The 23,006-nt window shown below is 62.4% G+C and overlaps 4 protein-coding genes and 2 non-coding genes across 6 annotated transcripts; 1 reads left to right on the forward strand and 5 right to left on the reverse strand.

The window, feature by feature from the left end:
* Window positions 1-923: 923 nt before the first annotated feature.
* On the reverse strand, window positions 924-1,014 carry LOC118760811 (small nucleolar RNA SNORD88). The gene has a single exon (XR_004996999.2). It is a non-coding gene; the product is annotated as a small nucleolar RNA SNORD88 (small nucleolar RNA).
* A 373-nt stretch (window positions 1,015-1,387) lies between these two features.
* LOC118760809 (small nucleolar RNA SNORD88) lies at window positions 1,388-1,478 on the reverse strand. Its single transcript, XR_004996998.2, has one exon. It is a non-coding gene; the product is annotated as a small nucleolar RNA SNORD88 (small nucleolar RNA).
* A 1,419-nt stretch (window positions 1,479-2,897) lies between these two features.
* LOC118760808 (uncharacterized) lies at window positions 2,898-6,119 on the reverse strand. The gene is made up of 5 exons (XM_058673948.1): window positions 5,224-6,119; window positions 4,873-5,144; window positions 4,565-4,711; window positions 3,317-3,448; window positions 2,898-3,047 (listed from the first exon to the last, which is right to left on the reverse strand). The coding sequence occupies exons 1-5, from the start codon at window positions 6,117-6,119 to the stop codon at window positions 2,980-2,982; spliced, it is 1,515 nt and encodes a 504-aa protein (XP_058529931.1). The 3' UTR covers window positions 2,898-2,979.
* Window positions 6,120-6,267: 148 nt separating this feature from the next.
* Window positions 6,268-10,139, forward strand: LOC131482167 (uncharacterized). The gene is made up of 5 exons (XM_058673949.1): window positions 6,268-6,515; window positions 9,057-9,257; window positions 9,441-9,587; window positions 9,693-9,821; window positions 9,925-10,139. Exons 1-5 carry the CDS (start codon window positions 6,479-6,481, stop codon window positions 10,137-10,139), a joined length of 729 nt encoding a protein of 242 aa, XP_058529932.1. The 5' UTR covers window positions 6,268-6,478.
* Window positions 10,140-10,585: 446 nt separating this feature from the next.
* On the reverse strand, window positions 10,586-13,778 carry LOC105942447 (kallikrein-1). The gene is made up of 5 exons (XM_012930342.2): window positions 13,709-13,778; window positions 12,439-12,598; window positions 11,362-11,648; window positions 11,140-11,276; window positions 10,586-10,789 (listed from the first exon to the last, which is right to left on the reverse strand). The coding sequence occupies exons 1-5, from the start codon at window positions 13,752-13,754 to the stop codon at window positions 10,634-10,636; spliced, it is 786 nt and encodes a 261-aa protein (XP_012785796.2). The 5' UTR covers window positions 13,755-13,778; the 3' UTR covers window positions 10,586-10,633.
* A 791-nt stretch (window positions 13,779-14,569) lies between these two features.
* KLK15 (kallikrein related peptidase 15) lies at window positions 14,570-19,980 on the reverse strand. Its single transcript, XM_058673950.1, has 6 exons — window positions 19,976-19,980; window positions 18,015-18,079; window positions 16,060-16,207; window positions 15,537-15,820; window positions 15,298-15,434; window positions 14,570-14,903 (listed from the first exon to the last, which is right to left on the reverse strand). The coding sequence occupies exons 1-6, from the start codon at window positions 19,978-19,980 to the stop codon at window positions 14,751-14,753; spliced, it is 792 nt and encodes a 263-aa protein (XP_058529933.1). The 3' UTR covers window positions 14,570-14,750.
* Window positions 19,981-23,006: the final 3,026 nt, after the last annotated feature.

Raw genomic sequence — 23,006 nt, forward strand, 5'->3', positions numbered from 1 at the left:
TGTGGTCCCGAGGACACGCATGGCCAGGGGCTCCTCAGGCTGGGGTCAGAGGTCAGGTTCACATTTTGGTGTGGGGAAGGGGCAACAGAGGACACACACCACTGATGGTCAGGGACTTGGCCACATGGCTGGGAGGAGGCTACAGCAGAGGGCGGGCAGCATGCCCAGGTCCCAGAGGAAGCTCCAGCTGGAGCGTGGTGGTGGGGGATGTTAGACCAGTCTTGGGGGGCTGCGCACCCGTGGCTCCCCCCTCTTCAATCACTTCAGCAAGTGGGATGGCCTCGCCTAAGGGTTCCAAAGATTCCCGATTGTTGGTACCCACACTGGGCTGTGGGCAAATCCCCCTGCCTGGACTTGAGGTCCGGGATGTGTCCAACCCCGACCAGGACCCCTGACTGCCCCTCCCCAGGCGGAACGGCAGGAGTGGGGAGACAAGCAAAGACAGACAGCAGTCTTGGAACACGTTTATGCATTCAGAATTTTCCAGAACATTCCCAAGGCTGTGAATCATAGAAATGGCCCCTTGGGCTCCTGTGGCCACGCAGGCAAGGACATCCCTCCATGGTGTCCTGCAGCGGATGGACATGAGGGCAGCCCAGGCAGCTCCTCCCACAGGCCCGGCCGGAGTGGCAGCGGCTGCCTGACACGCAGGGGAGCCCCCCAGGTCTGGGCTGGGCCCCGAGGTCAGCGCTGACCCTGTGAGGGCTGCTCAGGATTTCCTGGGATGTGGAAGCTGGTGTCGGGGACCAGCCCCCCAGGCTAGGGGACCGAGTCTTCATGAAGTTGATGGGGACTCGTGCAAACGCCTGTCCTCCAGGTCCATCTGGTGGCCATGGCCGTCCACGGCAGGGAACAGGGAGCTGCGGGCAGAGAGAAGGCGTGAGGTGCAGGAAGGGCCACCCCCACCCTGCACCCTGGGGAGTGGGGCCCTCAGAACCCCTGGGTGTCAAAGGCCCAGGGAGCACAGCGTCCTCAGGAGGGGTCGGAGCCCAGTGCTGGGCATCATGGGGTCCCCAGGCATGGCCAGGCAGGTGCCCTGACTGTGGCTAGCCCAACGAGTCCCGTGGTCTCACCTGGCATGGCACAGGCGGCTCTGGCGTCCACTGGCATCACCTGTTGGCAGGAGAGGGGGGTCAGTGAGGTGCAAGGTAGCCAGGGGTGTCCTTCCCTACCCCGGGATGGCCGGCGCCCAGTGCTGGCCACATGGGGACCGCCCAGCCTGCAGGGGTGTCACCCCGAGCCACGCGGCTCCTGCCCCCTCCACGCTCTAGAACATTCGGCAGCCCCTGTGGCGTGCCCGCTGGAGGTGCGCAGGCCTGCCCGCACAGCTGACCTGCAACGCGGGAAGGACTTGGGGGACGAGCAGGGCCCCAGTACCCCGAGCTCGAGACTCCTCAGACCCCCGGGTGTCAAAGGTCCCGGGGCGCACTGCGTCTTCAGGGGTGGTCAGAGCCCAGTGCTGGCCATCACGGGAGCCCCGAGCCTCGCTTCGCGGGGACCCCCGCCCCACTTCTGCACCTGCTGCTGTGTTGGGGGGAGCTGCACGCTCCGCCAGCCAGGAGCGGAGTCCCTCGGCCCCGTGAGCCGGCACGGGAGGCGCTTCGGGCCCGCGCTGACCCAAGGGCCGTAAGGCTGAGCGGACGCAGCCAAACCCGCCCTGCAAGGGTCCCCGTCCCGCCTGGGTCCCCCAGCACCGGGCGCTGCACCCCACTTATCACCAAGATGACGCCACCCAGCCAGGCCCGCCGCGGCGGGAGGGGAAGCGCCAGCGCCGAGCCCCGCGTCCGCGGCCACGGCCACACGGCCGCCTCACCTCGCGCCACACGAGCCTCCCCAGAGGCAGCGAACCCCGAAAGGCGGCCGCACGTCGCAACCCGCTCCCCTTTAATAGGGCGGGCGCGCGGCCCCGGGGGGCCTCCAGGACGCGCGCCTGTGCGCAAACGCAGCTTCGGAGCCTGCAGGCGGCGAGGCCTGCCTTTTTCCTAGAATCTTCCCGAATAGGTGAGGAAATATCTCTCTCCAGGCGAAAAAATATATATATATTTAAGAGTTATCCAGCACTTCTGCTTTGTCACTGGCATCAGGCAAGTATGAGGGCAGCACTCCGGACCAGCCGGGACGAGAAAGGACCCCGGAGGAGGCGGGGCGAGAGAGAAAGAGCTGGAAGGCCAGGTGGTGCCGTGCGGCGGGTCGGGACGGCGGGGCCGGACGCTGGAAGGCGCCGCGCCAGCCCGGGGCGGAGGGTGAGCCCGGGCCGAGACGGACGGGGAGGCCGGGGCGGCCGCGGGGCCAGGTCCCCAACCGGCGGCTTGGGCAGGGAGCAGCTGCGAGTGCAAACATGGCGCCGCACTCGGCGCGGTTCTCCCCGTCATGCACTGCGCGCCGCACTTCCCGTCATGCACCAGACGCCATGACACTTCCTAGATGACCGCCACGTGCGCCGAAGTCCCGCCCGACCCCGCCCCTTTGGTTAGGCCACGCCCAAAGCCTATAAAAGGGGAGCCCGCGGGTCTGGGTCCTTTCCAAGCACGTGCTTGGCTTTCGGGTTTCGGAATCTTCCCGTTCCTCTCGCTTTGGAATCGGCATCTTCAGTTCCTCCAGGAGCCGGCGCCCCCCACCCTTTGGTGTTCTGGGTCATTCTCCCCAGAGAGCCGAGTTCTCCGTGTGGTCCGCGGTCCTGTCTGGGAGCTGTGGGTCCCTGGGGAGAGGGAGGCGGTGTGGCGCGTTCCTGGGGAAGGGACGTTACTCAGGGTTGCGGGGGCAAGGAGGAAGCTCCCCGCGCCTAGGGGAGAGCGGGAGCCCCGGCTCTTCGCCTCTGAACCCTTCCCGTCCCTCTCCGCCTGCTGCACCGAGCTGGAGGCTGGCGGCCCCACAGAGTGCGTCCAACGTCGTAATTTAAAATACTGATTATTCCTCTGGAATGCGGCGACAGACAAAGAAGCAGGACTGGCAGGTGCTTGGCGCGGGGCCCACGGAGGGCTAAGTCCAATTGCCCTCGAGTACCAGAATGAACCAGAAATTCATGTAGTTCAAGTAGGACAGGAGACCTAGCGAGGAAGAGCGGGGAGGGTGAGACGCAGCTCTGCAACCCCCAGCCCCAGCTCTCCATGCAAACCAAGCCTCACCTGGCCCGCAGCCACGCCCACCCAGGCCACGCCCGCTCGCCCGGGCCCCGCCCATTCTCACCAGATCCCGGTCCCACTAAAGCCCAGCCTAACCTAAACCCCGAGTCCGGCACCCCTCTTCGCCTGGCCCTGCCCACCCACTCAGGCCCCGCCCACCATCCAGGCCCCGCCTAGCCCCGCCCGACTCTGACCGGCCAACAGGAAGAAGGCGGCTCCGGCCCAGGTCATGTAGAAGCTGACGCCCAGCCTGTAGGTCATGCCTTCCTGCAGGAACTGGCCCGCCTGCAGCAGGTAGAACAGCACCCCCAGCACCATGCTGGTCGCTGCAGGGGGCCAGGGGTTAGGTCGCCCCATAGCTCCCACCCTAGGCCCTCACCTAGGCCCTCACCTAGGCCCTCACCTAGGCCCTACAGCTGAGCAGTCACTGGGTCTCAGCCTGTCCTTCACAGAGCGCCAGTCAGGGGACCACCAGCTCCTGAGGCCGACTCCTGTGTCCCTGTTTATCATGTCGGGTCTGCATTTTGAGGGCTTCTGTGTTAACTGGTTTTAAAAACAACGTGGTGGGCCTGGTACAGTGGCCTAGTGGCTAAAGTACTCGCGTCGGGATCCCCTATAGGTGCCAGTTTATGTCCCAGCAGCCCTGCTTCCCATCCAGCTCCCTGCTTGTGGCCTGGGAAAGCAGCTGCACCCGTGTGGGAGACCCAGAAGAGGCTCCTGGCTTCGGATTGGCCACTTGGGGAGTGAACCAGTGGATGGAAGAACTTCCTATCTCTTCTTCTCTCTGTAAATCTGACTTTCCAATGAAAATAAATTAATCTTATAAAACAAAATCATCCCCAAACCCACGTGGTGTCTGCCGTCTCAGTTCTTAGGCAGAGCTACTAGGCCAGCTGGATAAATATCCGTCACAAAGGCTCAGGAAGTCAGAGGGCCTCGCCCTCACCCTCCGAAAGCACAGCTAACAGTAAGGATTGAGTGTGCAGGTGGGAAACTAGGCCATCCCAGTCAGTATGCTTTGTCTCAAGAGACCTGGGCTGGGGTGGAGAGACGACCCGGAAGCACGTGTGCCCACGGAGCGCCGACGGAGGAGGTCTTCTGCGGCTCCACAGGGTGGGAGTGTGAACCCCCACCTGCGGGCGAGCAGATGGGTGCGGTGTGAGCCAAGCTGCAGGGTGGGGCGTGGGAACGGTGTTGGAAGTCGGAGTGTGAGTGGCGAGGATGGAGGTGCAGGCCGACATGGGGGTATTGGAGGCGGGCGAGGGTGCAGCTGGGCACAGGGTGGGTGTTGGTTCCGAGAGGGAGGGTTGCAGGTGGTGGGGGCAGTGGGTGAGGGTGACAAGGGTTGGAGTTGGAGATTGGCCAGGGGTCTGCGGGGCCCTGGGTGAGGGCCCCCTGCCCCGGCCCTGTGGTTCCCGAGGGCAGAGTCTCTGGCGTGGCACCTGTCAGGATGCTGCTGAGGAAGATGGAGAAGTCGAGCACGGGCACGTTGGAGGTGCTGAAGAAGATGGTGCTGATGAGCGTGAAGAAGACATAGACGCCGCAGATGCTGGAGAAAACAAAGAAGGTCCAGGCCAGGTCCAGCAAGTCTATGAGAGAGGCAGAGGTTGCAGGGTGGGGGCCCGGTCACCCGCCTTCCCCACTGCCCCACGGCCTCGCGGGTGGGCAGGCCATTGACGTTGGGGGTCTGCAGACCTTGTCGGTGGAGGGCGGGGAGGACCTCCCGGGGATGGGAGGAGGGGGACCTTACAAGCATTCTGGTCATACTCGCGCAGGCAGGAGCTGTCCGGGCACTGCACGAAGAGCACGGTTTTGATGAGGATGCGTGGGGGGCTCTCCCGCTCCCTGGCGGGTCCCAGTGGCACCTGGAAGTGCATCCAGGGCTGGCCCAGAGACACAAGGGTGATGGTGAGGATGCCAGCCAGTGTCAGCACCAGGCTGGTGTAGCGCGTGATCCTCTTGGCGTCGTGCAGCAGTCGCCAGCAGACGGGCAACAGCAGCTGCTCACTGCCCTTGTGAGCCCTGAGACAGACTGCCTGCATCAGCGCCTCGCCCAGCCCTCCCCCGGCCCCACGCCCGCACCCCGCCCCGACCGTCTCACCGGGAAGAAGGGTCGCCCACCGAGATGGCTGCCGTGAGGCTGTGGTTGTCCTCCAGGCTGTCCTGGTCGGGCTGGAGGCTGTGGGACCTGTCCCCGAGGCTCTCCTGGGAGCCCCAGATCACCACAGACTCCAGGTTGCTGATGCTGCTTTGGGGACTGTGGGTAATGGATGGGGGAATGTCGATGCTGTACCGTGCCTGGAATGCCAGGCACTGTTTTCTTGTCTGGATTGTCAGATTGTTGTGGGAACTGGCTGAGTCCACGCTGGCCAGCGAAGGGGAGGTTTGCAGACTGAAACGGCGGCTTTGCAAAGCCAAGTAATCCTCTCGGATGCTGGCCCTCCGAGGGCTGCCCGACGGAAGGGGCTCCTGGACGCTGGCCCTCCGAGAGCTGTCTGACGGGAGGGGCTCCTGGACGCTGGCCCTCCAGGGGCTGCCTGACGGAAGGGGCTCCTGGACGCTGGCCCTCCGGGGGCTGCCCGACGGGAGGGGCTCCTGGACGCTGGCCCTCGGAGGGCTGCCCGATGGGAGGGGCTCCTGGATACTGACCCGGCGAATTCTCAGAGCTGGACGAGGCTCAGGGCCACTGTCCTGAATGGTGTCTGCAGTCTCAGGGGGTTCCTGGATGCTGGCCCTCCGAGGGCTCCTGGATGGGAGGGGCTCCTGGATGCTGACCCGGCGCGTTCTCAGAGCTGGTCGAGGCTCAGGGCCTCTGTCCTGAATGGTGTCTGCAGTCTCAGGGGATTGGGATTCCTGGCTGCTGGTACTCCGAGGGCTGTCCGATGGGAAGGGCTCCTGGAGGCTGAGCCTGTGGTTGTGGGTGACTGGGTGAGAGATGGCATGGCCTCTGTTGGGAGCTGCTGTCTGAGTCCCCTGGGGGTCAGGTCTCTGAGACATGGGCAGGTATCAGTGCTCGGATGTGCTCCGTTGCCAATTGTCTCAGCCCCTCCTTCTGGCCACAGCCACAGCCACGGCCAGCCGGCCACAGCCGCTCCTTCCGGCCACAGCCACCCGGCCACAGCCGCTCCTTCCGGCCACAGCCACGGCCAGCCGGCCACAGCCCCTCTTTCCGGCCACAGCCACAGCCAGCCAGCCAGAAGCACAGTGGCCCCTCCTGGGACTCAGGCACAGTTCCTCACGTTTGCTTCTTTGTTGTCCACGGCTTCTTGTTCTCTGTGGCTATTCCCCCAGCAGGGCCCCGGGGGCGCAGCCCAGCCCGCTGCAGGGAAATTCCGTGGCAGTTGGAGGGTTCCAGGATGTCAGCCGTGGCTTCAGATTGCCCCGAGTCCCTGCGTGAGTGACATGGAGGCTGGAGCTGGGCCGGGGTGGCCTTGGTGTGGGGTCAGATGTCATCCCAATGAGGTACAGAAGGGCTTCGATTGGGCCACGGCAAGCCCGGGTGGCACTAGGGGTCGGGGCTGGCAGGGTAGGGCCAGCCTCGGGCAGCGGCACCTCTGGTGTGCCGTTTCCTGGTACAGGGAGGGCCTGAGCCTGGGTTGCCCTCCCTGTCTCCCGGACCTTTCCAGGAATCGAGTTTATTCCTTTATTGCATCCCCGGTCTCACGGCTTTTCTTCTGCCTTCTCCACCTCCGTCTCCACCTCTCCCTGGGGGTCTCAGGGACCATGAAGTTGCCCCCAGCCGGGCTCTCCTGCTGAGGCTTGGCAGAGGAGGCAGACAGTCCTCTACATCCTCCGGGTCCCCTGCCGGTGCCCTGGCTGCTCCACTGCTGCTCCGCGAGGCCCCTGGGAAGGCAGGACTCCGGCGCCCAAGTGGGAGCTCCTGCTCGGCCCTGGCTGTTGCAGCCATCTGAGGACAGTGCATGCAAAGCCTCTCTTTCAATTACATACATAAATATAAATAAATAAATAAGCAGCGGGAGTTCAGACACCCCAAGCTCTCTTGTGGTTGGAAGGTGGGAACATCCCCTACCCTTCTCCAGCCCAAGTCCTTTCTGTTAGCTTTTGTCATGCTCTTAAAAAAAAAAAGCCATACACACATCTTTTTCTTTATTTTTTCTTGGAAAGGCAAATTTATAGAGACAAGGAGAGACAGACAGGTCTTCCATCAGCTGGTTCACTCCCCAACTGGCCACAATGCCCGGAGCTGAGCCCATCTGAAGCCAGGAGCTTCTTCCAGGTCTCCCCAACAGGTGTAGGCATCCAGGGCCTTGGACCGTCCTCCACTACTTTCGCAGGTACATGAACAGGGAGCTGGATGGAAAATGGAGCAGCTGGGACTCAGACCGGTGCCCGTGTAGGATGCTGGCATGGCAGGTGGAAGTTTTAGCTGCTGCACCACAGTGCCGGCCCCCACACTAAGATGTTTTCATGCACACAGAGTATTACATCCCACAGACTCAAGGACACCACCCTGAACGGTGTTGGGCAGAGTGGTTTTTATGATGCTACTGGTCGGGGTGGCTGTCATGACACGATGGGGAGACTGCTATTGGGGACACCTGAGTCCCATATCGGGTGCCTGCCTGAGCCCTGGCTGCTCTGCTCCTGAACCAGCTGTCTGCTACTGAGCCTGGGAGGCCGCAGCGGCTGAAGCTGAGGTGACCCAAAGCTAGAAGCCACGAGCTTCTTCTGGGTCTCCTACACGGGTGTGGGGGCCCAAGCACTTGGGCCAGCCTCTACTGCTTTCCTAGACTGTAAGCAAGGAGCTGGCTTAGAGTGGACCAGCTGGGAAAGAAACTGGTGCCCATATGGGACACCAGTGCCACAGGTGGAGAATTACCTTGCTGTGCCACATTTGAAACCATGCTACAGGTGGTATGTGACCGCAGTTTCGAAAAAGGGTGCATTTTTCGCATCAGTCGCAAAGTGCGCAGTTCTCTGGAGGATTGGTTGAGATTCGTCTGGTTGTCAGTGGTGTAACTGGGTCACCTGACGCTCCTTGTCTGGCCTGCTGCACCACCCGTGGTCTGCTGGGCTGTGTGGCCTGCTGCCATAGGCACTGGGCCGTGGTGAATGCCAGCTCTCCTCTGCTCCTTCTCGAGTGTGACCCGCTCTATGGCCAACCCTGGATCCTGTGGCCACGGAGCTACAAGGGAAGTTGGGAAACGTGGCCTGCATCCCAGGGATGCTGGGCCCAGTGGGTACATTCAGGTTCTGTGTGCTGGTGCCCAAGGAGGAGGATCCGGTTTGAACCTGGCTAGCTGACCCCCTCCTGTTGCACACTAACCGTATTTGAGCTCCCGCAGGCGCCGTCTGTGTGGGGTACGCCTGCGTGGGGTACGCCTGGACCGTCAGTCCGCAAAGGGTCGGTGCTCAGTAAACGCTGGTGGGTTGGATCAGCTATTTTCCACCTCCACCCATTCACTCACTCATTCATTCTTCACTTTGCTAACCAAGTGTGCTGGACCATGGGCAGCAGGAAGACAAACAGATGCGTCTCATGCCCTTGTGGGGGTTTGTCCAGGCGGGGTGGTGGGAACAACAGCCAGCCCCAAGTGTGTGGTGCATGCCACCTGGAGGCCTGGCGGCAGTGGGGTGCCAGAGGTCGGGGGAGGAAGTGCTGGGGGCTGGCTGGGCTGAGGAGAGCAGTGCTGAGGGCTGCCCCTATCGCCCCGAGGGAGGAGTGGGAGGGCGTGAGATGACAGGGCTAGGGGTTTGTCTTCACAAACATGACTTGGGTGGCCTGGGGGTGGCGCTGGAGGGGCAGCTGAGGGCGTCGGGGTGGGGGTGGCAGGACAGAAGCCGAAGTGAGCTGGGATGTGATAGTGGCTGGGGTTGGGGAGCTCGCTTGGGGACCTGGCTGTGGCTGGGGCAGGCCAGGGTGCATGAGGGGGGAGGTCAATCCAGGGCCCCAGAAATCTGTTCTTCCCTCAGAGGACCTCGTGTTTACCTGGGAGGAGAATCGGAAGTTCATCCTCCGGGGCTGGTCTCTTGCCTTCAGCATCCTGGCCACCGTGATGGTGCTCAGTGTAACGGACGGGCGCATGGCCTACGTGCAGGGCTCCTACACCGGCTACCTGGGCTTCTGGACTGACTGCAGGAGGCACCAGTGTGCTGTCAAGGGCCAGGTGACAGGTGAGTGGGAGCCGGCGTGGCCTGTGGGTCTCCGTGGGGTGGCAGCGGGGGTGGGGTGAACCGGCCTGTGGGTCTCCGTGGGGTGGTGGCAGGGGGGTGTCTTTGCAGCGACTTTGAAGGGAGTGTTGTGGGAGAGTACTCTCAGGACTCAGTGGGGGCTGACCGGGGCTGTCTGTCCCCCAGTTCTCATCCACATGAGCAAGGGTTTCATGCTGCTGGCTCTGGCCACCTGCCTGGTCCTGCTGCCGGCCATGGGTGTCTCCTTCTGGCGGGCTTTCCGCAGCCTCAGCAAGATGGACCTGGTCTTCAGCTCTCTCAGCATCAGCATTGGTAATGGGGGGTCCCCTTGGGGCTGCAAGGGGGTGCTCAGAGCCGGGGAGGGGGGTTACTCCCTGTGCAGCCCCTTGCTGGTCTCTGGCCCCCATCCCAGTGCAGGCTTCTTGATTGCTGTCAGCCTGACCCTCTTTGCTGTCAACTGCGAGTCGCTGTACCCCAGGCCACAGGTGTCCTACCTGGTGACCTTCTACCTGAGCTGGTGTGCCAGCGCCTTGATGCTGTGGGCTGGTGAGGGCACCGCCTCGCCTCCGGGGAAGGGGTGGGGAGGGCCCGGGCGGCTCCCGGGGGCCGTAGGGTGGTAACCCCAGGCCCACCCAGCCCCCTTCTGCAGGGGCCCTTTCCTACTTGAACCAAGCGGGCATGTGGAGCAGGGGGTCGCCGTCCCGCCTGCAGCAGATGAACTACCGTCGGTGGGCCTCGCTGCGCGGTGCCTTCAGGTCTGCTTCCAACCTGGCAGCAGAGGCTGGCCCAGTACCCGGCCCAGACCCAGACGCACCGACTGCCTGCACGGTCAAGGGCCAGCGCAACAGTCCATCTCGGACATAATACAGACACTGCCTTGCAACGACGACGCGGACCTGGGTCCGGGCCACATACCCCTGGACTCGCCCGCCCTCGGCGGCTTCCTCCCTGCCAGTGGGTCCCACACCTCTGCACCCAGGGGCTCCTACCTGGGACCCTGATGCCTGCTTCCTGCTCTCTCCAGGGTTTCACCCCGGAGTGGCTCTCCAACCAGAGCTCTGATCTGCCTCCCAGAGCCCCCACGCCATCCGCAGGGGTACACTCACTCGCTGTGCAGGCTTGGGCAGGACAGGCCCCTCCCCAAAGGGGGCGTGATTCGCAAACACCGGCTGGGCATCCCTGGCTTGTCCTTCTGCCCACCCACCCTCAGCTTTCCCGGCCTCTAGCCTCACCTGCTGGGCAGGGAGGAGGGTGGGGGGTCAGTCCTCGGAAAATGACAGACTTAGACGAGATTTTGCTGTATGTTCTGTGTTTACTGGAGGCGGGGAACTGGCGGGGGCGGGCAGGGCAGACGCGACTCAGGGGTTTTGGGCCATGGTGTCCTGGATCCACTGCACGTAGGACAACACTCGTGTGTACACGGCGGGTTTGTTGGGTCTGCCACAGGGTATGAAGCCCCAGGACAGGATCCCTTGGAGCACACCTTCGCAGACCAGAGGGCCCCCAGAGTCGCCCTGGGGAACACCAGGTAAGGAGGAGGGAGAGAAGGAGAGAGAGTGACGAAGGCTGGCTGGCCTGGCCTCCCTGAGCTCCCCCAGGGCTTCCCAGGGTCCAGCTGTGACCACAAGGCCAGCTCCAGGGCTCATCCCAGAGGCCCGCACCCCTGCTTCCAGGATACAGGGTTAAAAGGGACGGTTGTGTGGAGGGGAGAGGCGGGCAGGGTTGGGGTCCCAGGTGTAAATTTGTGAAGGGCAGAGTGGGAGAGGGAGGTGAGGCGCTAGGGACAGTGGGCTAGCAGCTGGGACAGGTGCACCCCAGGCCTGAGCTCCCCTCCCCCTGGCCCAGAAGGGGGCACTGGGCTCACCCGACAGGTGTCCTTGCCGCCCTCCGGGAGGCCGGCACACAGCATGAACGGTGTTACTTTATAGATGTGGTTTTGCTTACACACGGCGTTGCTCTGTATGTCCACGTTCAAACACTGGAGTTCGTCTGGGAACAAGACTGGGGCGGCCAGGGAGAGTGAGGGCTGTGGCCGGACCCGCGCCAGGACCCTCAGCCCTCCCTGTAACACCGGGCCGTAACGTACGGGTCCCTGGCGTGATGCTGCCCCAGCCCGAGGTCAGGCAGGTCGTCCCTATGGGGACCTCGTGGGTGGGCAGCTTGAGCAGCTGCACGGCGTCCGAGAGGGTCACGGGCTCGGCCAGCCGCAACAGCATGATGTCGTGGCTGAAGTCCTCGCCCAGGTGGCGCGTGTGGTTTTCCAGGAGGGACATGTTGAAGTCTGGGTGTGGGAAGCTGCCGGTGACCTGGACGTACTGCGCTTCCGGCTCGTTCTCAAACAGGTTGTGGCGACCGACCCACAGCTGGTAATTTCTAGGCAAAGGTGGAGGAGGCATGGTGAGGACAGAGCGGTAGAAGGGAGGAGGGTAAGGGGATGAGGGGGTGCTGGGAGAGGAGGGAGAGTGTGAGAAGCAGGGGGAGAGAAGCCAGGGATGAGGGGAGGCTGAGGATGGAAGGGGAGGACACTGGACGCTGAGAAAAGACGGAGGCAGGGAGGGAGGGAGGGAGGGAGGGAGGGAGGCAGGGAGGCCGGGAGGCAGGGAGGCAGGGAGGCAGAGGGGCGGGGCGGGGCCTGCAAGCCGCCCAGCTACAGCTGGGGCTGGGCTGCCGGTTCCCAACAGCCCGGCCTGGCCCCCAGCCCAAGGTCAGCACCCCTTCCCACACAGGACCTAGTCTCCCTGTTCTCCCCCTCCTCCTTCCCCTCCACCCCACCCCAGTTCCAGCTCAGCCCTGCCCTGCCTGCGCCCCCTCCTTCCCTCCTTCCCTCCCACAGGGGTCTGAGGGTCCAGCAGAGTGGACTGGACGCACGCAGAAGCCCCCTCAGGCCACACAGGTTGGGGCGAATCCCACCCACACCCACTCTGGGGGTGCTGAGTGTGGTGGGAGAGGGGTGTGATGACCCCTAAGTCATGGGCAGGGACAACGGGGCGGGAACAGGAGGGCACACAGTCCCCGAGCGAGACCCACAGCTAGCGCAGGGCGCCCAGTCTCGTGGGAGCAGGGATGGTGATTGGGCGGGAGTGGGTGATGGGGCGGCCCTGGGCCCCAACTCTGCAGTCTGGGCCCTTATCCCAGTGGATGGGCCCGGTCCCACCCTACTCACTTGCTGATGCAGTGGGCGGCTGTGAGCACCCACCGGGGGTCCACCAGGACACCCCCGCACTGCAATGTGCTATAGCTGTATAGAGCCACCTGCCAGGGCTGGGAGTGCTTCTGACACGGCTGGCCCCCTACAATCCGGGACTGCACAGGGGGCATGGCGCCTGCGGGGTGGACAGGAAAGGTTGAAGGGGAAGATGGGGGCGGGGGTATGGAAGGGCTGGGAGAGGGAGCCCCACTGTGGGGGCAGGGATGGTGGGAGCTTCCAGGAGGGGCTGCCCCTGGGCTCAGTGGGGTCCTGGGAGGGGAGAGGCCACTCCACGGAGAGCAGTGGAGCTGGCCAGCTGTCCGGGTGAGAGACTCAGGATGGGATCAGGAGCAGGCGCTGGGGGGCCAGTCAGGCCACTGGGGGCGCTCTGAGGCCATGGTTTGGGGGAACTAAAGACAGTGTGCTGGGGGAGTGGAGGACAAAGGACATGGACAAGTGGGATTGGGAGGAATGGCTGGGGCCTGGGCCAGGCTCACGGGCTGAAGCAGGCTGTGGTTTTAGGGGCCAGAGCTGAAGGGGACTAGGGAGAGGTGTCAGGCCTGGGCATCTGTGATTCTGGGGGTCTGGGACAATTGGGGTTCTGGATGAAGGAGGGGAAGGGCGGAGGAGGGACGTGGGCTCTGAGGAGAATTTGGGGTTCTCTCTGCCTCCCTGTGAGTCTGGCGTGGCGCCAGGATGGGGTCCCCAGGGGCAGGTGGTTGACGGACACCCCGGGACAGCGGAAGGGCAGGCTGGGACTGCTGCAGGATTTCAGGTGTTCTAAGCCCCGCACAGGGAAGCGGCTAAGGGCAGCCCAGTCCTGGAGCGGGGTAGGGTTGGCTGATTCTGGGGGTGGGAGCCCAGGGAGGGATGGGGCAGGGGTGGGAAGGAAGGATGCCGAGGTTGGGGTTGGAGGGTTTGTTCCGAGGCAGAATTTCCACCGCTGTGGAGTGGAATTTGGGGGCAGCAGTCAAGGCGTGGAGGACGCAGCTGGGAACTGACAGCTGGATATAGGAGGGGGTTCTTGGGGCCCAATCAGGGGGCCCTGGAGCTGGGTTACCAGGGACCACAAAGAACTGTGGGGTGGGGGAGATCAGGGTTGCAGAGTCATGGAGTTTGGGGGTGCTGGTGTGACATAGGCCGATGGTCCCAGCTCTGCCCTTTGGTCAAGGGGGCGGCCGCCGGGTGTCAGCTACCGAGGGATCAGGACCCGTGCCTCCTCCCGCAGCCCCTCCCCCCATCTCACCGGTCCACCCCCACGACAGGGCGAGGCACAGAACCAGGAGCCACATGGTGACAGAAGTGTCCAGGGCCAGGTCGGGCTGGGAGCTAGCAGCTGGGGATACTGTGCAGGGGAGCCCTTTAAAAGCCTGAACGTATCCCGCCACCCCCCGCCAGCTCCACCCTTGTCCAGCCGGCTGCCAAGGCTCTGCCCCTCTTCTCGTGGGGGTGAGGGCACACACACCCTCCCCCACGCTGTGGAAGGGGAGGGAGAGGCTGCACCTGCTATCCCGCAGGTACCTCCATCCTGCTGGACATGTTCCCAAGTGCTTGGTCAGACCACGTGGGGTGGCACTGCAGCTCCTGGGGGCCTTGGCTCCGGGGCACAGAACTAGTGTAACCAGGCTGGGAGGCCGGAGGGGTGGAACTGCCTGTACCCCAAGACCCAGAGGCCCCCCCAATCACTTCTCAGCTGCCCACTCCCGTGTTGCAAGCCTGGGCCTTCAGAAGGCCTGGGACGAGGACTTGGGGAGGGGTTTCTAGAGGCTTCCATAGGTGTTCCGCACACAGTCAGATCTGGGGGGGCACCCTCAGGTCCAGAGGGCTGGCTGGGACGAGATGGTTGGCATTTCAAAAATGGATGTCCTCGCCACCACAGAGAGCAGGGTTGGGTAGGGATGGGGGAAACAGCCTCCTTCGCCCATGTGGGTGGTCGAGGTCATGCCCTTCAGATTCCGGGGGACATGGACCAAGAGCCCTGCCCGGTCACGGTCAGCACCGCATTCCTCCAGACAAGGGTTAGGTAGGCACCCCCTCGCCCCCCTGAAAGTCAAAAACAAAACAGACAGTGGAGTGGGGTGGGCAATCTGTTACTGGATATCTGGCAGGTGGCATGGCGACCAGCATTGGCTTTAGGAGCGGGAGCACAAGTCATGGGTTTGGGGTGGTGGTGGCCCAATTCTGCCCCAGACTGCGAGGTGGGGTGCTCCCAGCCAGTCGTGGAGGGCGGCGGGGGCAGGGGGAGGCCTCTGCTCGGTCAGGGGGCCTGGGACAGCCAAGTCGGTGGATCAGTTGATCCTCATCGTCTCCTGGATCCACCCGATGTAGCGGCAGACTTTGGTGTAGACGCCAGGCTTGGTGGTTGTGTCACAAGGGACGTCCCCCCAGGACACGATGCCCTGTAAAGCTCCACGGCAGATCAGAGGGCCCCCGGAGTCACCCTGTGGACGTGGGAATCTCCGATGGAAGAGACACCTCTTGGACACAGCCCCCTAGCGCCATCTTAATCACCCATCCCTAAGTCAACCCAAACCCTGCCTCTCCCCCCACAACCTCCTCTCCTACACCACCCCCCCACCTGACTGCCCACCCGGCACACCTCCATGCTACACCGGCCCGATCATAATCCCCACGCCTTCCCCATCCCAACCAAAGCCTGCTGGGTCCCAGCAGACCTATGCATGCCAGTCCCAAACCAACTGTGCGTCTCCGACCTCACCCCCATTTTCTCTGCCCTTCCTACTCCCATCTCCAAGCCTAACTGGGTGCTAGGTCACCTTTTCCTGCCCCAAGCAGACCCTGTTGGCAAGTCCCAAACCTGCCCTGGGCTCTGACCTCACAGGAGTCGGTGCCTCCGCCATCCACTCCCGCGCACACCATGGTGTCCGTCAGTCGCCCGGGGTAGTCCTTGTTGCAAGATGCATCCGAGATGATGCTGATGTTGGCGCAGTGCAGCGTGTCCGGAGGGTTCACTAAGAGGGGCGTGGGGGAGGGGACACCCGGATTCACTCTGGCTCGTGTTTCCCCCCTCCTCCCCATAGGGTCCTGCCCTGGAGCCCCGTCCTTGGACGCACCTTGTGAGTGGGAGCTCCCCGGGGTGTCAGGCTTACTGTTGGACACCAGGCCCCACCCGGACACCACGCAAGGTTCGCCTTGGTGCGGGCAATGCGTGGGCAGCGCCACGGGGCGCACTTGGCGGCTCAGGCGTGCTGGGCGGGCCAGACGCACCAACATGATGTCGTGGAGATGGCTGCGCGATTCGTAGCCCGGATGCGGGATGAGGCGAGACACGGCGATCAGCTGCTCGGGGCCATCGCGCTTGCGCAGGTTGTGCTCGCCCAGGCGTGCCCGCATGAAGCTGTGCATGTGCGCGTGTGGTGGGAGGTAACAAGCAGAGAGGGGTCCTGAGCGGACCACCCAGGGGCGAGCCACATCCTATTTCCCTTTCCTGTGACCCTGAAGCCCACGTCATTTAGGGGTTTCAGGAGCGGAAGCCTTCCCGCCTCCACCTGCTTCCTGCGCGGGCTTTTTTGCAGCAGGTCCCAACCCCAATCCAGCGAGGGGTCCGCCCCTCCGCGGGAGACCCTGCCCTCCTACCGGGTCTGGCAGTGGGCGGCGGTCAGCACCCAGCGTGGAGAGATGAGGGAAGCCCCGCAGTTAAAGCGTCCACGCTCGAACAGGGCCACCTGCCATGGCTGGGAGTAAGGCGCACACTCCTCGTCTGCAGTCTCCTGGCCGCCGCCCCCTGCGGGAGGAAGAGCCCGTGGAGGAGCCCTGAGCCCTGGGGTCTCTGGGCAGCCACTCCCTCACACCCTGTCCACCCGCGCCCTCCCCCAGCGCCGCAGGAGGCACTCGGCCGGGCCTTTGCAGGCTGTTACACCTGCTGCCCCTTCTGCAGCCACCTCCCCAGCCCCCCGCCCAACAGCAGCCCCCACTCCTTTCCATCAAGGCTCTGTGAGACAGAGAGAGAGGAAGGGTCAAGGGTAAAGGTCAGGAAGTCCTCCACGTTTGTAGGACACCGCACCAGGGCTTAGATGAGGCTGCTTGGGATCAGTCCTTCAAAGTCACCAAATTGTCACAGATATCAAGTGGATGAGGACACTCAATACGCTTGACACACCTCCTGGCCAGAGTCAGGGTGGTGTGTGAGAGAGGCACTTCAGGCCGCATAAGGTCACGGCCGTATATGTGCAGGCACAAGCCGCCTGGCGGACGCCAGGAACCAGCCGGGGGTGGGGGAGCAGTGCCTGAGCTGACAATCACTTCCCAGGTGTTCACACACACACACACACGCACGCACACAGCCAGCTGAGACAAGCTCAGTCTCGGGGGCCTGGTTGTGTACAGGGTCTGGAAACAGGCGTGGGAGTGGGGGCTTGACCCTGGGCTCCAGCGCTGGCAGTGTAACCCATCGCAGTTATTGGACCGGCTTTTTCATCTGTGAATTGAGAGCGGCTGTGAGGACGAGAGGTGTGTGCCTGTGCAATGTGCGCACGAGCTGTTGAGTGAAATACTCGATGGAAGTGCGCATGACTTTATTTGTGGGGACACGCACCTGCTTGGCCAGGGCCCTGGACGCAGAGGTGGCTAGCACAAGCCAGCCTTCTGCAACAAGCCCAGAGATGACAGGCAAGGTCAGAAGTGAGATTCACCTGCCAGCCTCAGGAGACGGCCCAAGTTCACTGACTTGGACCGACCTAGTACGTCAGACTCCAGGGTTCTCAAGGTCAGGGACACAGGTGCCTGGGCAGGACATTATGCCAGATCCTGGTGGTTCCAGCTACTCATCTGGCTTGGGAGTGGGGGAAGCACATGGGCCCCGGGGCTCTGTACCTTGTCCAATTCCTCCCCCTGCCCCCAAGAGGCTGCCGGGCGCAGGACATACTTAAGGATGTTTTGGGTTCGGGGCACCATGATGTTGAACATATCCAGGCACGCACACACTCACACATGGTGTGGGGGGCAGGGGGCAGGATGTTTCACATTGCCAGGCCAAATGCCCACCGGGGGGCGGGCAGGAGCCGAGCAAAAGGGATAACGGAGCAGATGTGGTGGGCCTGGGTGTTCACAGAGGGAAGGGCCAGGCTGTCCTGTGTGTGTGAGGACAGGTCCAAGCCGGAGGAAGGCAGAGGCCCCAGCTGGGTGCAGCAGGCACAGTCAGAGCCCCAGGGGAGGCTGGCTGCTTGGAGCCGGGAGCTAGGGTCATGTGGGCCGAGAGAGGGGGAGCACGGGGCAGAAGCATCGGGTTACAAGTCGGAGTTCACCTTGGCTGCCTCTCACTGGGCTGCAGTCCCTCCCCTGTGTCCTGCCAGGGCAAGGGCGCCCACCTCACGTAGACTTTGGGTGTCAGGGCCAAGTGTGCTTCTGGCACATTCCAAGGGTCCAACTGGGGGTGGGCACCTGCCTCTCACGCCCATGAAGGGAGGGCCTGGCAGTGTCTTGTGGGGTGTGGGGCGACCCAAGGCAGGGGGACCCAGGGCTTTGGGAGTGATGAGGACTGTGGCACCCGGCTGGGGACGTGGCACCCTCTTCCCTAGGCCTTGGCTCCTTACCTGCAGCTGTCAGCAGGAAGAAGGCAAGCAGACACCACATGCTGCTGGAGGCGCTCAGCTGCAGTCTGGGAGCGGAGGGAGAGGAGGGCTGGAGGGGCTGGAGCGGCCAGTGTGCCCCCTGCTCCCCAGAACACTGCCCTTCACCTTGGTCCTGTGCCCTCCAACTTATTCACCTACTGGACGTCTCCTGCCTGTGAGAGCCCAGCACCATGCCACCTGCCACCACCAGCTGACCTTCTGGGCTGGGCTCCGGCCCTACCCACTGCCCCTTCCAGACCCTGCCAGCACCTCCAGCTTCCGTTACTGAGCCCAACCCTACCTCATCCCCTCCTACTCGGCTCTGCCTCCTCCATCATACTGGAGCTTGCGAAAGGCAGCCCTCACTCTGGACTGTAGTAGTGGCTCAATGCCTGGGATGGCGGTGGGGCTTCTGGAAGCTTCCATCTGCATGCTGGACCTTTTAGGCTCAGTCTGGCTCTCCCCAGAGAGCCTCCAATCCCAGTAAAAGCTATGGGCTGGCTTCTCCATGTGTCCCCAGCGTGCCGCCCTAGGCCTGGGACCTACACTGGGGCAGCTCCTGGCCATGCTCTAGGTCTCTCTGGGGATGTCCCCAGACACTGTCCCCGCCCCTCCCGCTCCATCCAGGAGCCTCAGGGCAATGTTGTCCTCAATTTGCTTCAAGTAAGGGCCTTCGCCATGGACACATGAACTTACCCAGCGCCCCCGAGGGTCACCTGCGCCTTTCTGTCACCAAGCTCCCACCCCGGCCACACGTCTCTCAGCGCCTCCAGATCCCCCCCACAGCCAGAAGAGGGGGAGTGGGCCCAGGGCTGCCTGCATTTATAGCTGTGGGCCCGCCTGGGTCTGGGGGTGGAGTGGAAGGTTTATAGGCGGGACGCCTGGGTGGCGGGGGGCTGGGCAGCTGGGCCTAATGAGCATTTATGAGGCTGGGGCTCTTGCAGGAATCTGCAGGATGGCGTTGGCCCCTTGGGGCAGGGAGGTGGAGGGCGGGGGGCCTACCGCAGAGCCAGGGACCCAGAGTTGGCCGCTGCTGTCATCCCAGACTCTAAAACGGGGAGCCTTGAGCTGGACGTTTGTTACCGCAAGCCTACTGTGTGGATTAAAAAAACAAACAAAAGGTAAAAGACTATTTTTATTGGAAAATTACAGAGAAGAGAGACTCTTCCAGCAATGGCTGGAGCTGGACTGGGATGAAGCCAGGGACCCTGGAGCTCCATCTGGGTCTCGTCCATGGATAACTTGCGTCATCCGCTGCTGACTTCCCAGGTGCACCGGCTGAGAGCTGGGGTAGAAGTGGAGCTGCTGGGACTTGAACCAGCCTCTGTTAGCACACAGAAGCTCAGCTTGCCACAGTGTCTCAGTCCCGGCCTCTGTAATGTAGATTTTCTGAGGTCTGAGTTCTGAACCCTGCCTGAAGCCACGGCCTTTGAGTGACCTGAGCACCGGTTCTGGGTTCTGGAGTGTGCCATCTGCAGTCTGTGTTCTGGGGCCTGGAGATCAGCACCAAGGTCCCCAGGCTGGATGGGCTGTTGTAAGGGGCTCCCTCCTAGCGCTGGGCCTACTCACGGGGTTGGGAAGGGGCCCTGGAGAGGCTTCCCAGGCTAGGGCTCATGTGCCCGCCCAAAGGAGCTGGGGGGGGCAGAAGTAGGCTGAGGTGATTCAGAAGGCCACGGGGGGCGGGGGGACGGGGAACAGCTTAGAGTTCACATGCCAGGAGCCCGACTGACCCATCAGCCAGGGTCCACTGGCTGAGGGTGAGGAGCACCTGGGCGCACCCCGCACTCCGCCCAGTGCATGCCCGGCCGGCACTATCCCCGCCCAGACGCGGTGACAAGTGTCCGTCAGCCACTGGTGGCGTCTCGGGGTGTTCTCCTAGGGTCCCCTGTCTGCCCTGGTCCTCCTCTTCCCTCTCCCGTCCCTGCCTTTGGCTCAGCACTCACCTCATACGTGCACAAAGCCCCCAGCCCTCAGAACCCTGGACTCCCCTGTTGGAGAAGGCCAGCTGGGATCCCCGGGAGGACCCTGCCCCGTTCGCCTCGGGGTGTCCCTGGCTTTACTGTCATTCCCTCCCATCACAGCCAGCCTCACCCTCCCAGCCTTGTGGGAGCAGACAAGGGGGATGTTCCTGGGAGGGAATTTTGCAGGAAGGCTCAAGGGCAGCTGGAGCCAAGAGCTGAGAGTGGTGGCCCTGGTCACCTCTGGGGAGGGCAGCGACGCCTTGCCCATAGGCTCGCCCAGGCTGCAATGGTGGTCAGGGTGCAGGGAATGATACTGGGGGACCCGTCACCGCTTGGGTGGGCACCCGCCCTTTCTGGCAGTAGGGTTGCTTCTCTCCAAAGAGGTTAGAGTCGGGTGGGCGTCTGGTTGCTCACAGGGATGTCCGCATCCCATCTGGCTGGGCTTCCCCAGATGGCATCTGGGTTCCACGTGGTCACTCTCCCATCTCCCACCCCAGGTGACTCTGGGAGTTCAGGCAGGCTGGCAGAGCCCAGGAGGGCAGTCTGGGTGGCCAGGAGGAGGAGCAGGGCCAGCTCCAATGTTCCCTCTCCCCCAGCGATCATCCAGGCCTCCTCTCCCTCTGTGTACCACCTCCCCCCGCCCCCCGGGGACTCATGGAGGCTGCAAGCTAGGGCAGGGCAGCTCAGCTGTGAGGTCAGAAGGTCCCGCTGGGGCCGGTTGGAGGAAGGGCTGAGGCTGGAGGGCGTGAGTGGGCAGAGGGGGTCAACCCTGTTGGGTTAGGGTTTCACTCACACCTGGCCCCTCTGACCAGCTGGGGTTAGCTGTTCTCTCCACAGCCACCAGAGGGAGCCCCGTCCTGCTCTAATTTAACCTAACCCAACCCTGCACCTTCCCGGGTCAAAGTGAACCTGTAACTGTGTGTGCATCCCACCCGAGCACGCCCGCCAGGCTTCCCGTAGCTCCAGCTGCACCCAGCGCGTGCGGCCCGCCTTTCCCACCATGAAGAGGTGTTGATCTACGCCCCGCGCCCCCCTGCCTCCCTTCTCCAGCTCCGCTTCTGATTTCCACCCCAGACCTCCAGCCTGCACTCACATGGGAGATCCAGATGAGGCTCCTGACTCCTGGCTTCGGCCCTGGGGCAGACCCTGGCTGCAAGATCTCCGTCTCTCTCTGTGTGTGACTCTGCCTTTCAATGAAATAAATACATCTTTTTTCTTTGCATTTTTTTTTAATTGGAAAGACAGATTTATAGAGAGAAGGAAAGAGAAAGATCAGCCATTTTCTCTGGTTTACTCCCCAAATGACTGCAATGGCTGAAGCTGGGTGGGTCTCACGCCAGGAGTTTCCTGTGGGTCTGCCATGTGGGCGAGAGTCCCAAGGCATTGGACCATCCTCTGCTGCTTTCACAGGCCATAAAATGGGAGCTGGATGGGAAGTGGAGCATCCGGAACTAGAACTGGTGTCATATGGATGCCAGTGCAGCAGATGGAGGGTTAAGCTGTTGAGCCACCTTGCTGGCTGAACATCCAGGCCCTGAACTAAATACATCTTAAAAAAAAAAGTATAAATGTGTGCTGAGCTGACAATGTTTCAAGTCCAGTGTGCTGGAGATTACTCTGGGAGTTTGGAGCGTGGGCTTGGCAAGCGGCTGCAGCTCAGAGCTGGGGCTGGGCTGTGCAGTGTGTGGCCGGGGCCTGGGAGGATGTGCCCTGGCTCTCCTGGTCTGGCCTGAAGGGCAGTGGAGACAGCGGCGTTTGTCATCTCTGGCCAGATGTGCCCAGGCTGCTGCAGACACGCGCTCTCTGAAACTCCGGTCGCTTTAGGCAAACTTTTGGTCAGTTCAGTGGGCAAATGACCCAACCAACCTCTGTGATCTTTGTAACTCCCTGAGGAAGGCGGCCACAGTTCTAGAAGGTTCCTTTCACCATTCTCCCAGGCCCTTCCCTGGATTTCTGGGAGAGCCTAGCACTGCCCGCGTTAGGTAACTTGCATCCTGTGAGCTGTAAAACCTCAGAGCCAAGTTCGGGGGGTTCCCAAGATGACCCTACCTTCCCACATCAGATGGGACTCCGGGGGTGGGGGGTGGTCCCCAAGTTGATTTCAGCAGAAGGAGGCCCCTCCCCTCATGGGAAGTTCCCAGCTGTGCTGTCCCAGAGGAGAAGGGAGAAGATGCCGTGTGCACTCTGGGGTCACTGACCCAGCCTGGACACCCCACCCCCTGCCTGCGGCTCGCTCACGTGGGACGCTTGGCCACCATCATGGCTGATCTCTGGTCTAGCTGATACGGAGTTATCCAAAGCCCTCAGTGCAGGCCCGGCACCATGGCTCAACTGGCTAATGCTCTACTTCTAAGCGCCAAGATCCCATGTGGGTGCTGGTTCATGTCCTGGCTGCTCCACTTCCTGTCCAGCACCCTGCTTGTGGCCTGGGAAAGCAGTAGAAGATGACCCAAAGCCTTGGGATCCTGCACCTGCGTGGGAACCAGAAGAAGCTCCTGGATTCAATTGTCTCAACGTTGGCCATTGTGGCCACTTGGGAACCAGAGGATGGAAGCTCTTTCTCTTTGTCTCTCCTCTTTGTAACTTTAGCTTTCCAATAAAAATAAATGAAGACTTTTATTTTTATTGAAAAGAGGAGGAGAGACAGAGAAAATCCTCTATTTACTGGTTCTCTCCCCCAGATGGCTGCAATGGCTAGCGCTGGGTCAGAGCTGAGCTGATCTGAAGTCAGGAGCCAGGAGCTTCCTCTGGGTCTCCCACATGAGTGCAGGGTCCCAAGGCTTTGGGCCATCCTCCACTGCTTGCTCAATAAATAAATCTTAAAGAAGTAATAATCCTACACACGTAAGAGGGCTATTTGCAAACCTGCCCAGCGTCAGAGCTTGCAGCTTTTATTGGCCTGTACTGGAAACAGATCTACTCAGACGGAAAATAACATGTTTACTGTCCCAGTTAATGAGTTGGCGTAAGGGACATTAGCTATATGATCCAAGACAATGAGTAGTCCTGCTCT

Source organism: Ochotona princeps, chromosome 16, assembly GCF_030435755.1.
Source record: "Ochotona princeps isolate mOchPri1 chromosome 16, mOchPri1.hap1, whole genome shotgun sequence".
NCBI classification, from domain to species: Eukaryota; Metazoa; Chordata; class Mammalia; order Lagomorpha; family Ochotonidae; genus Ochotona; species Ochotona princeps.

Bases quoted from the DNA above. Each gene is read 5' to 3' on its own strand.
- LOC118760808 (XM_058673948.1), bottom strand. From the start codon at position 6,119: ATGTCTCAGAGACCTGACCCCCAGGGGACTCAGACAGCAGCTCCCAAC. The intron at 5,145-5,223 runs GTGAGACGGTCG...AGTCTGTCTCAG, and splicing joins GTGGGCGACCCTTCTTCCCG to GGCTCACAAGGGCAGTGAGC. The intron at 3,048-3,316 runs GTCAGAGTCGGG...CTTCCTCGCTAG, and splicing joins CGCCTTCTTCCTGTTGGCCG to GTCTCCTGTCCTACTTGAAC.
- LOC131482167 (XM_058673949.1), top strand. From the start codon at position 6,479: ATGTCAGCCGTGGCTTCAGATTGCCCCGAGTCCCTGC. The intron at 6,516-9,056 runs GTGAGTGACATG...TTCTTCCCTCAG, and splicing joins AGATTGCCCCGAGTCCCTGC to AGGACCTCGTGTTTACCTGG. The intron at 9,258-9,440 runs GTGAGTGGGAGC...TCTGTCCCCCAG, and splicing joins TGTCAAGGGCCAGGTGACAG to TTCTCATCCACATGAGCAAG.
- LOC105942447 (XM_012930342.2), bottom strand. From the start codon at position 13,754: ATGTGGCTCCTGGTTCTGTGCCTCGCCCTGTCGTGGGGGTGGACCG. The intron at 11,649-12,438 runs GTGAGTAGGGTG...ACCTTTGCCTAG, and splicing joins GCCGCCCACTGCATCAGCAA to AAATTACCAGCTGTGGGTCG. The intron at 10,790-11,139 runs GTGAGCCCAGTG...GGTGTTCCCCAG, and splicing joins GCGGCAAGGACACCTGTCGG to GGCGACTCTGGGGGCCCTCT.
- KLK15 (XM_058673950.1), bottom strand. The intron at 16,208-18,014 runs GTAAGGAGCCAA...TTCCTCCCGCAG, and splicing joins CTTCCTGCTGACAGCTGCAG to GGGGCGGCGGCCAGGAGACT. The intron at 14,904-15,297 runs GTCAGAGCCCAG...CCACGTCCACAG, and splicing joins GAGGCACCGACTCCTGTGAG to GGTGACTCCGGGGGCCCTCT.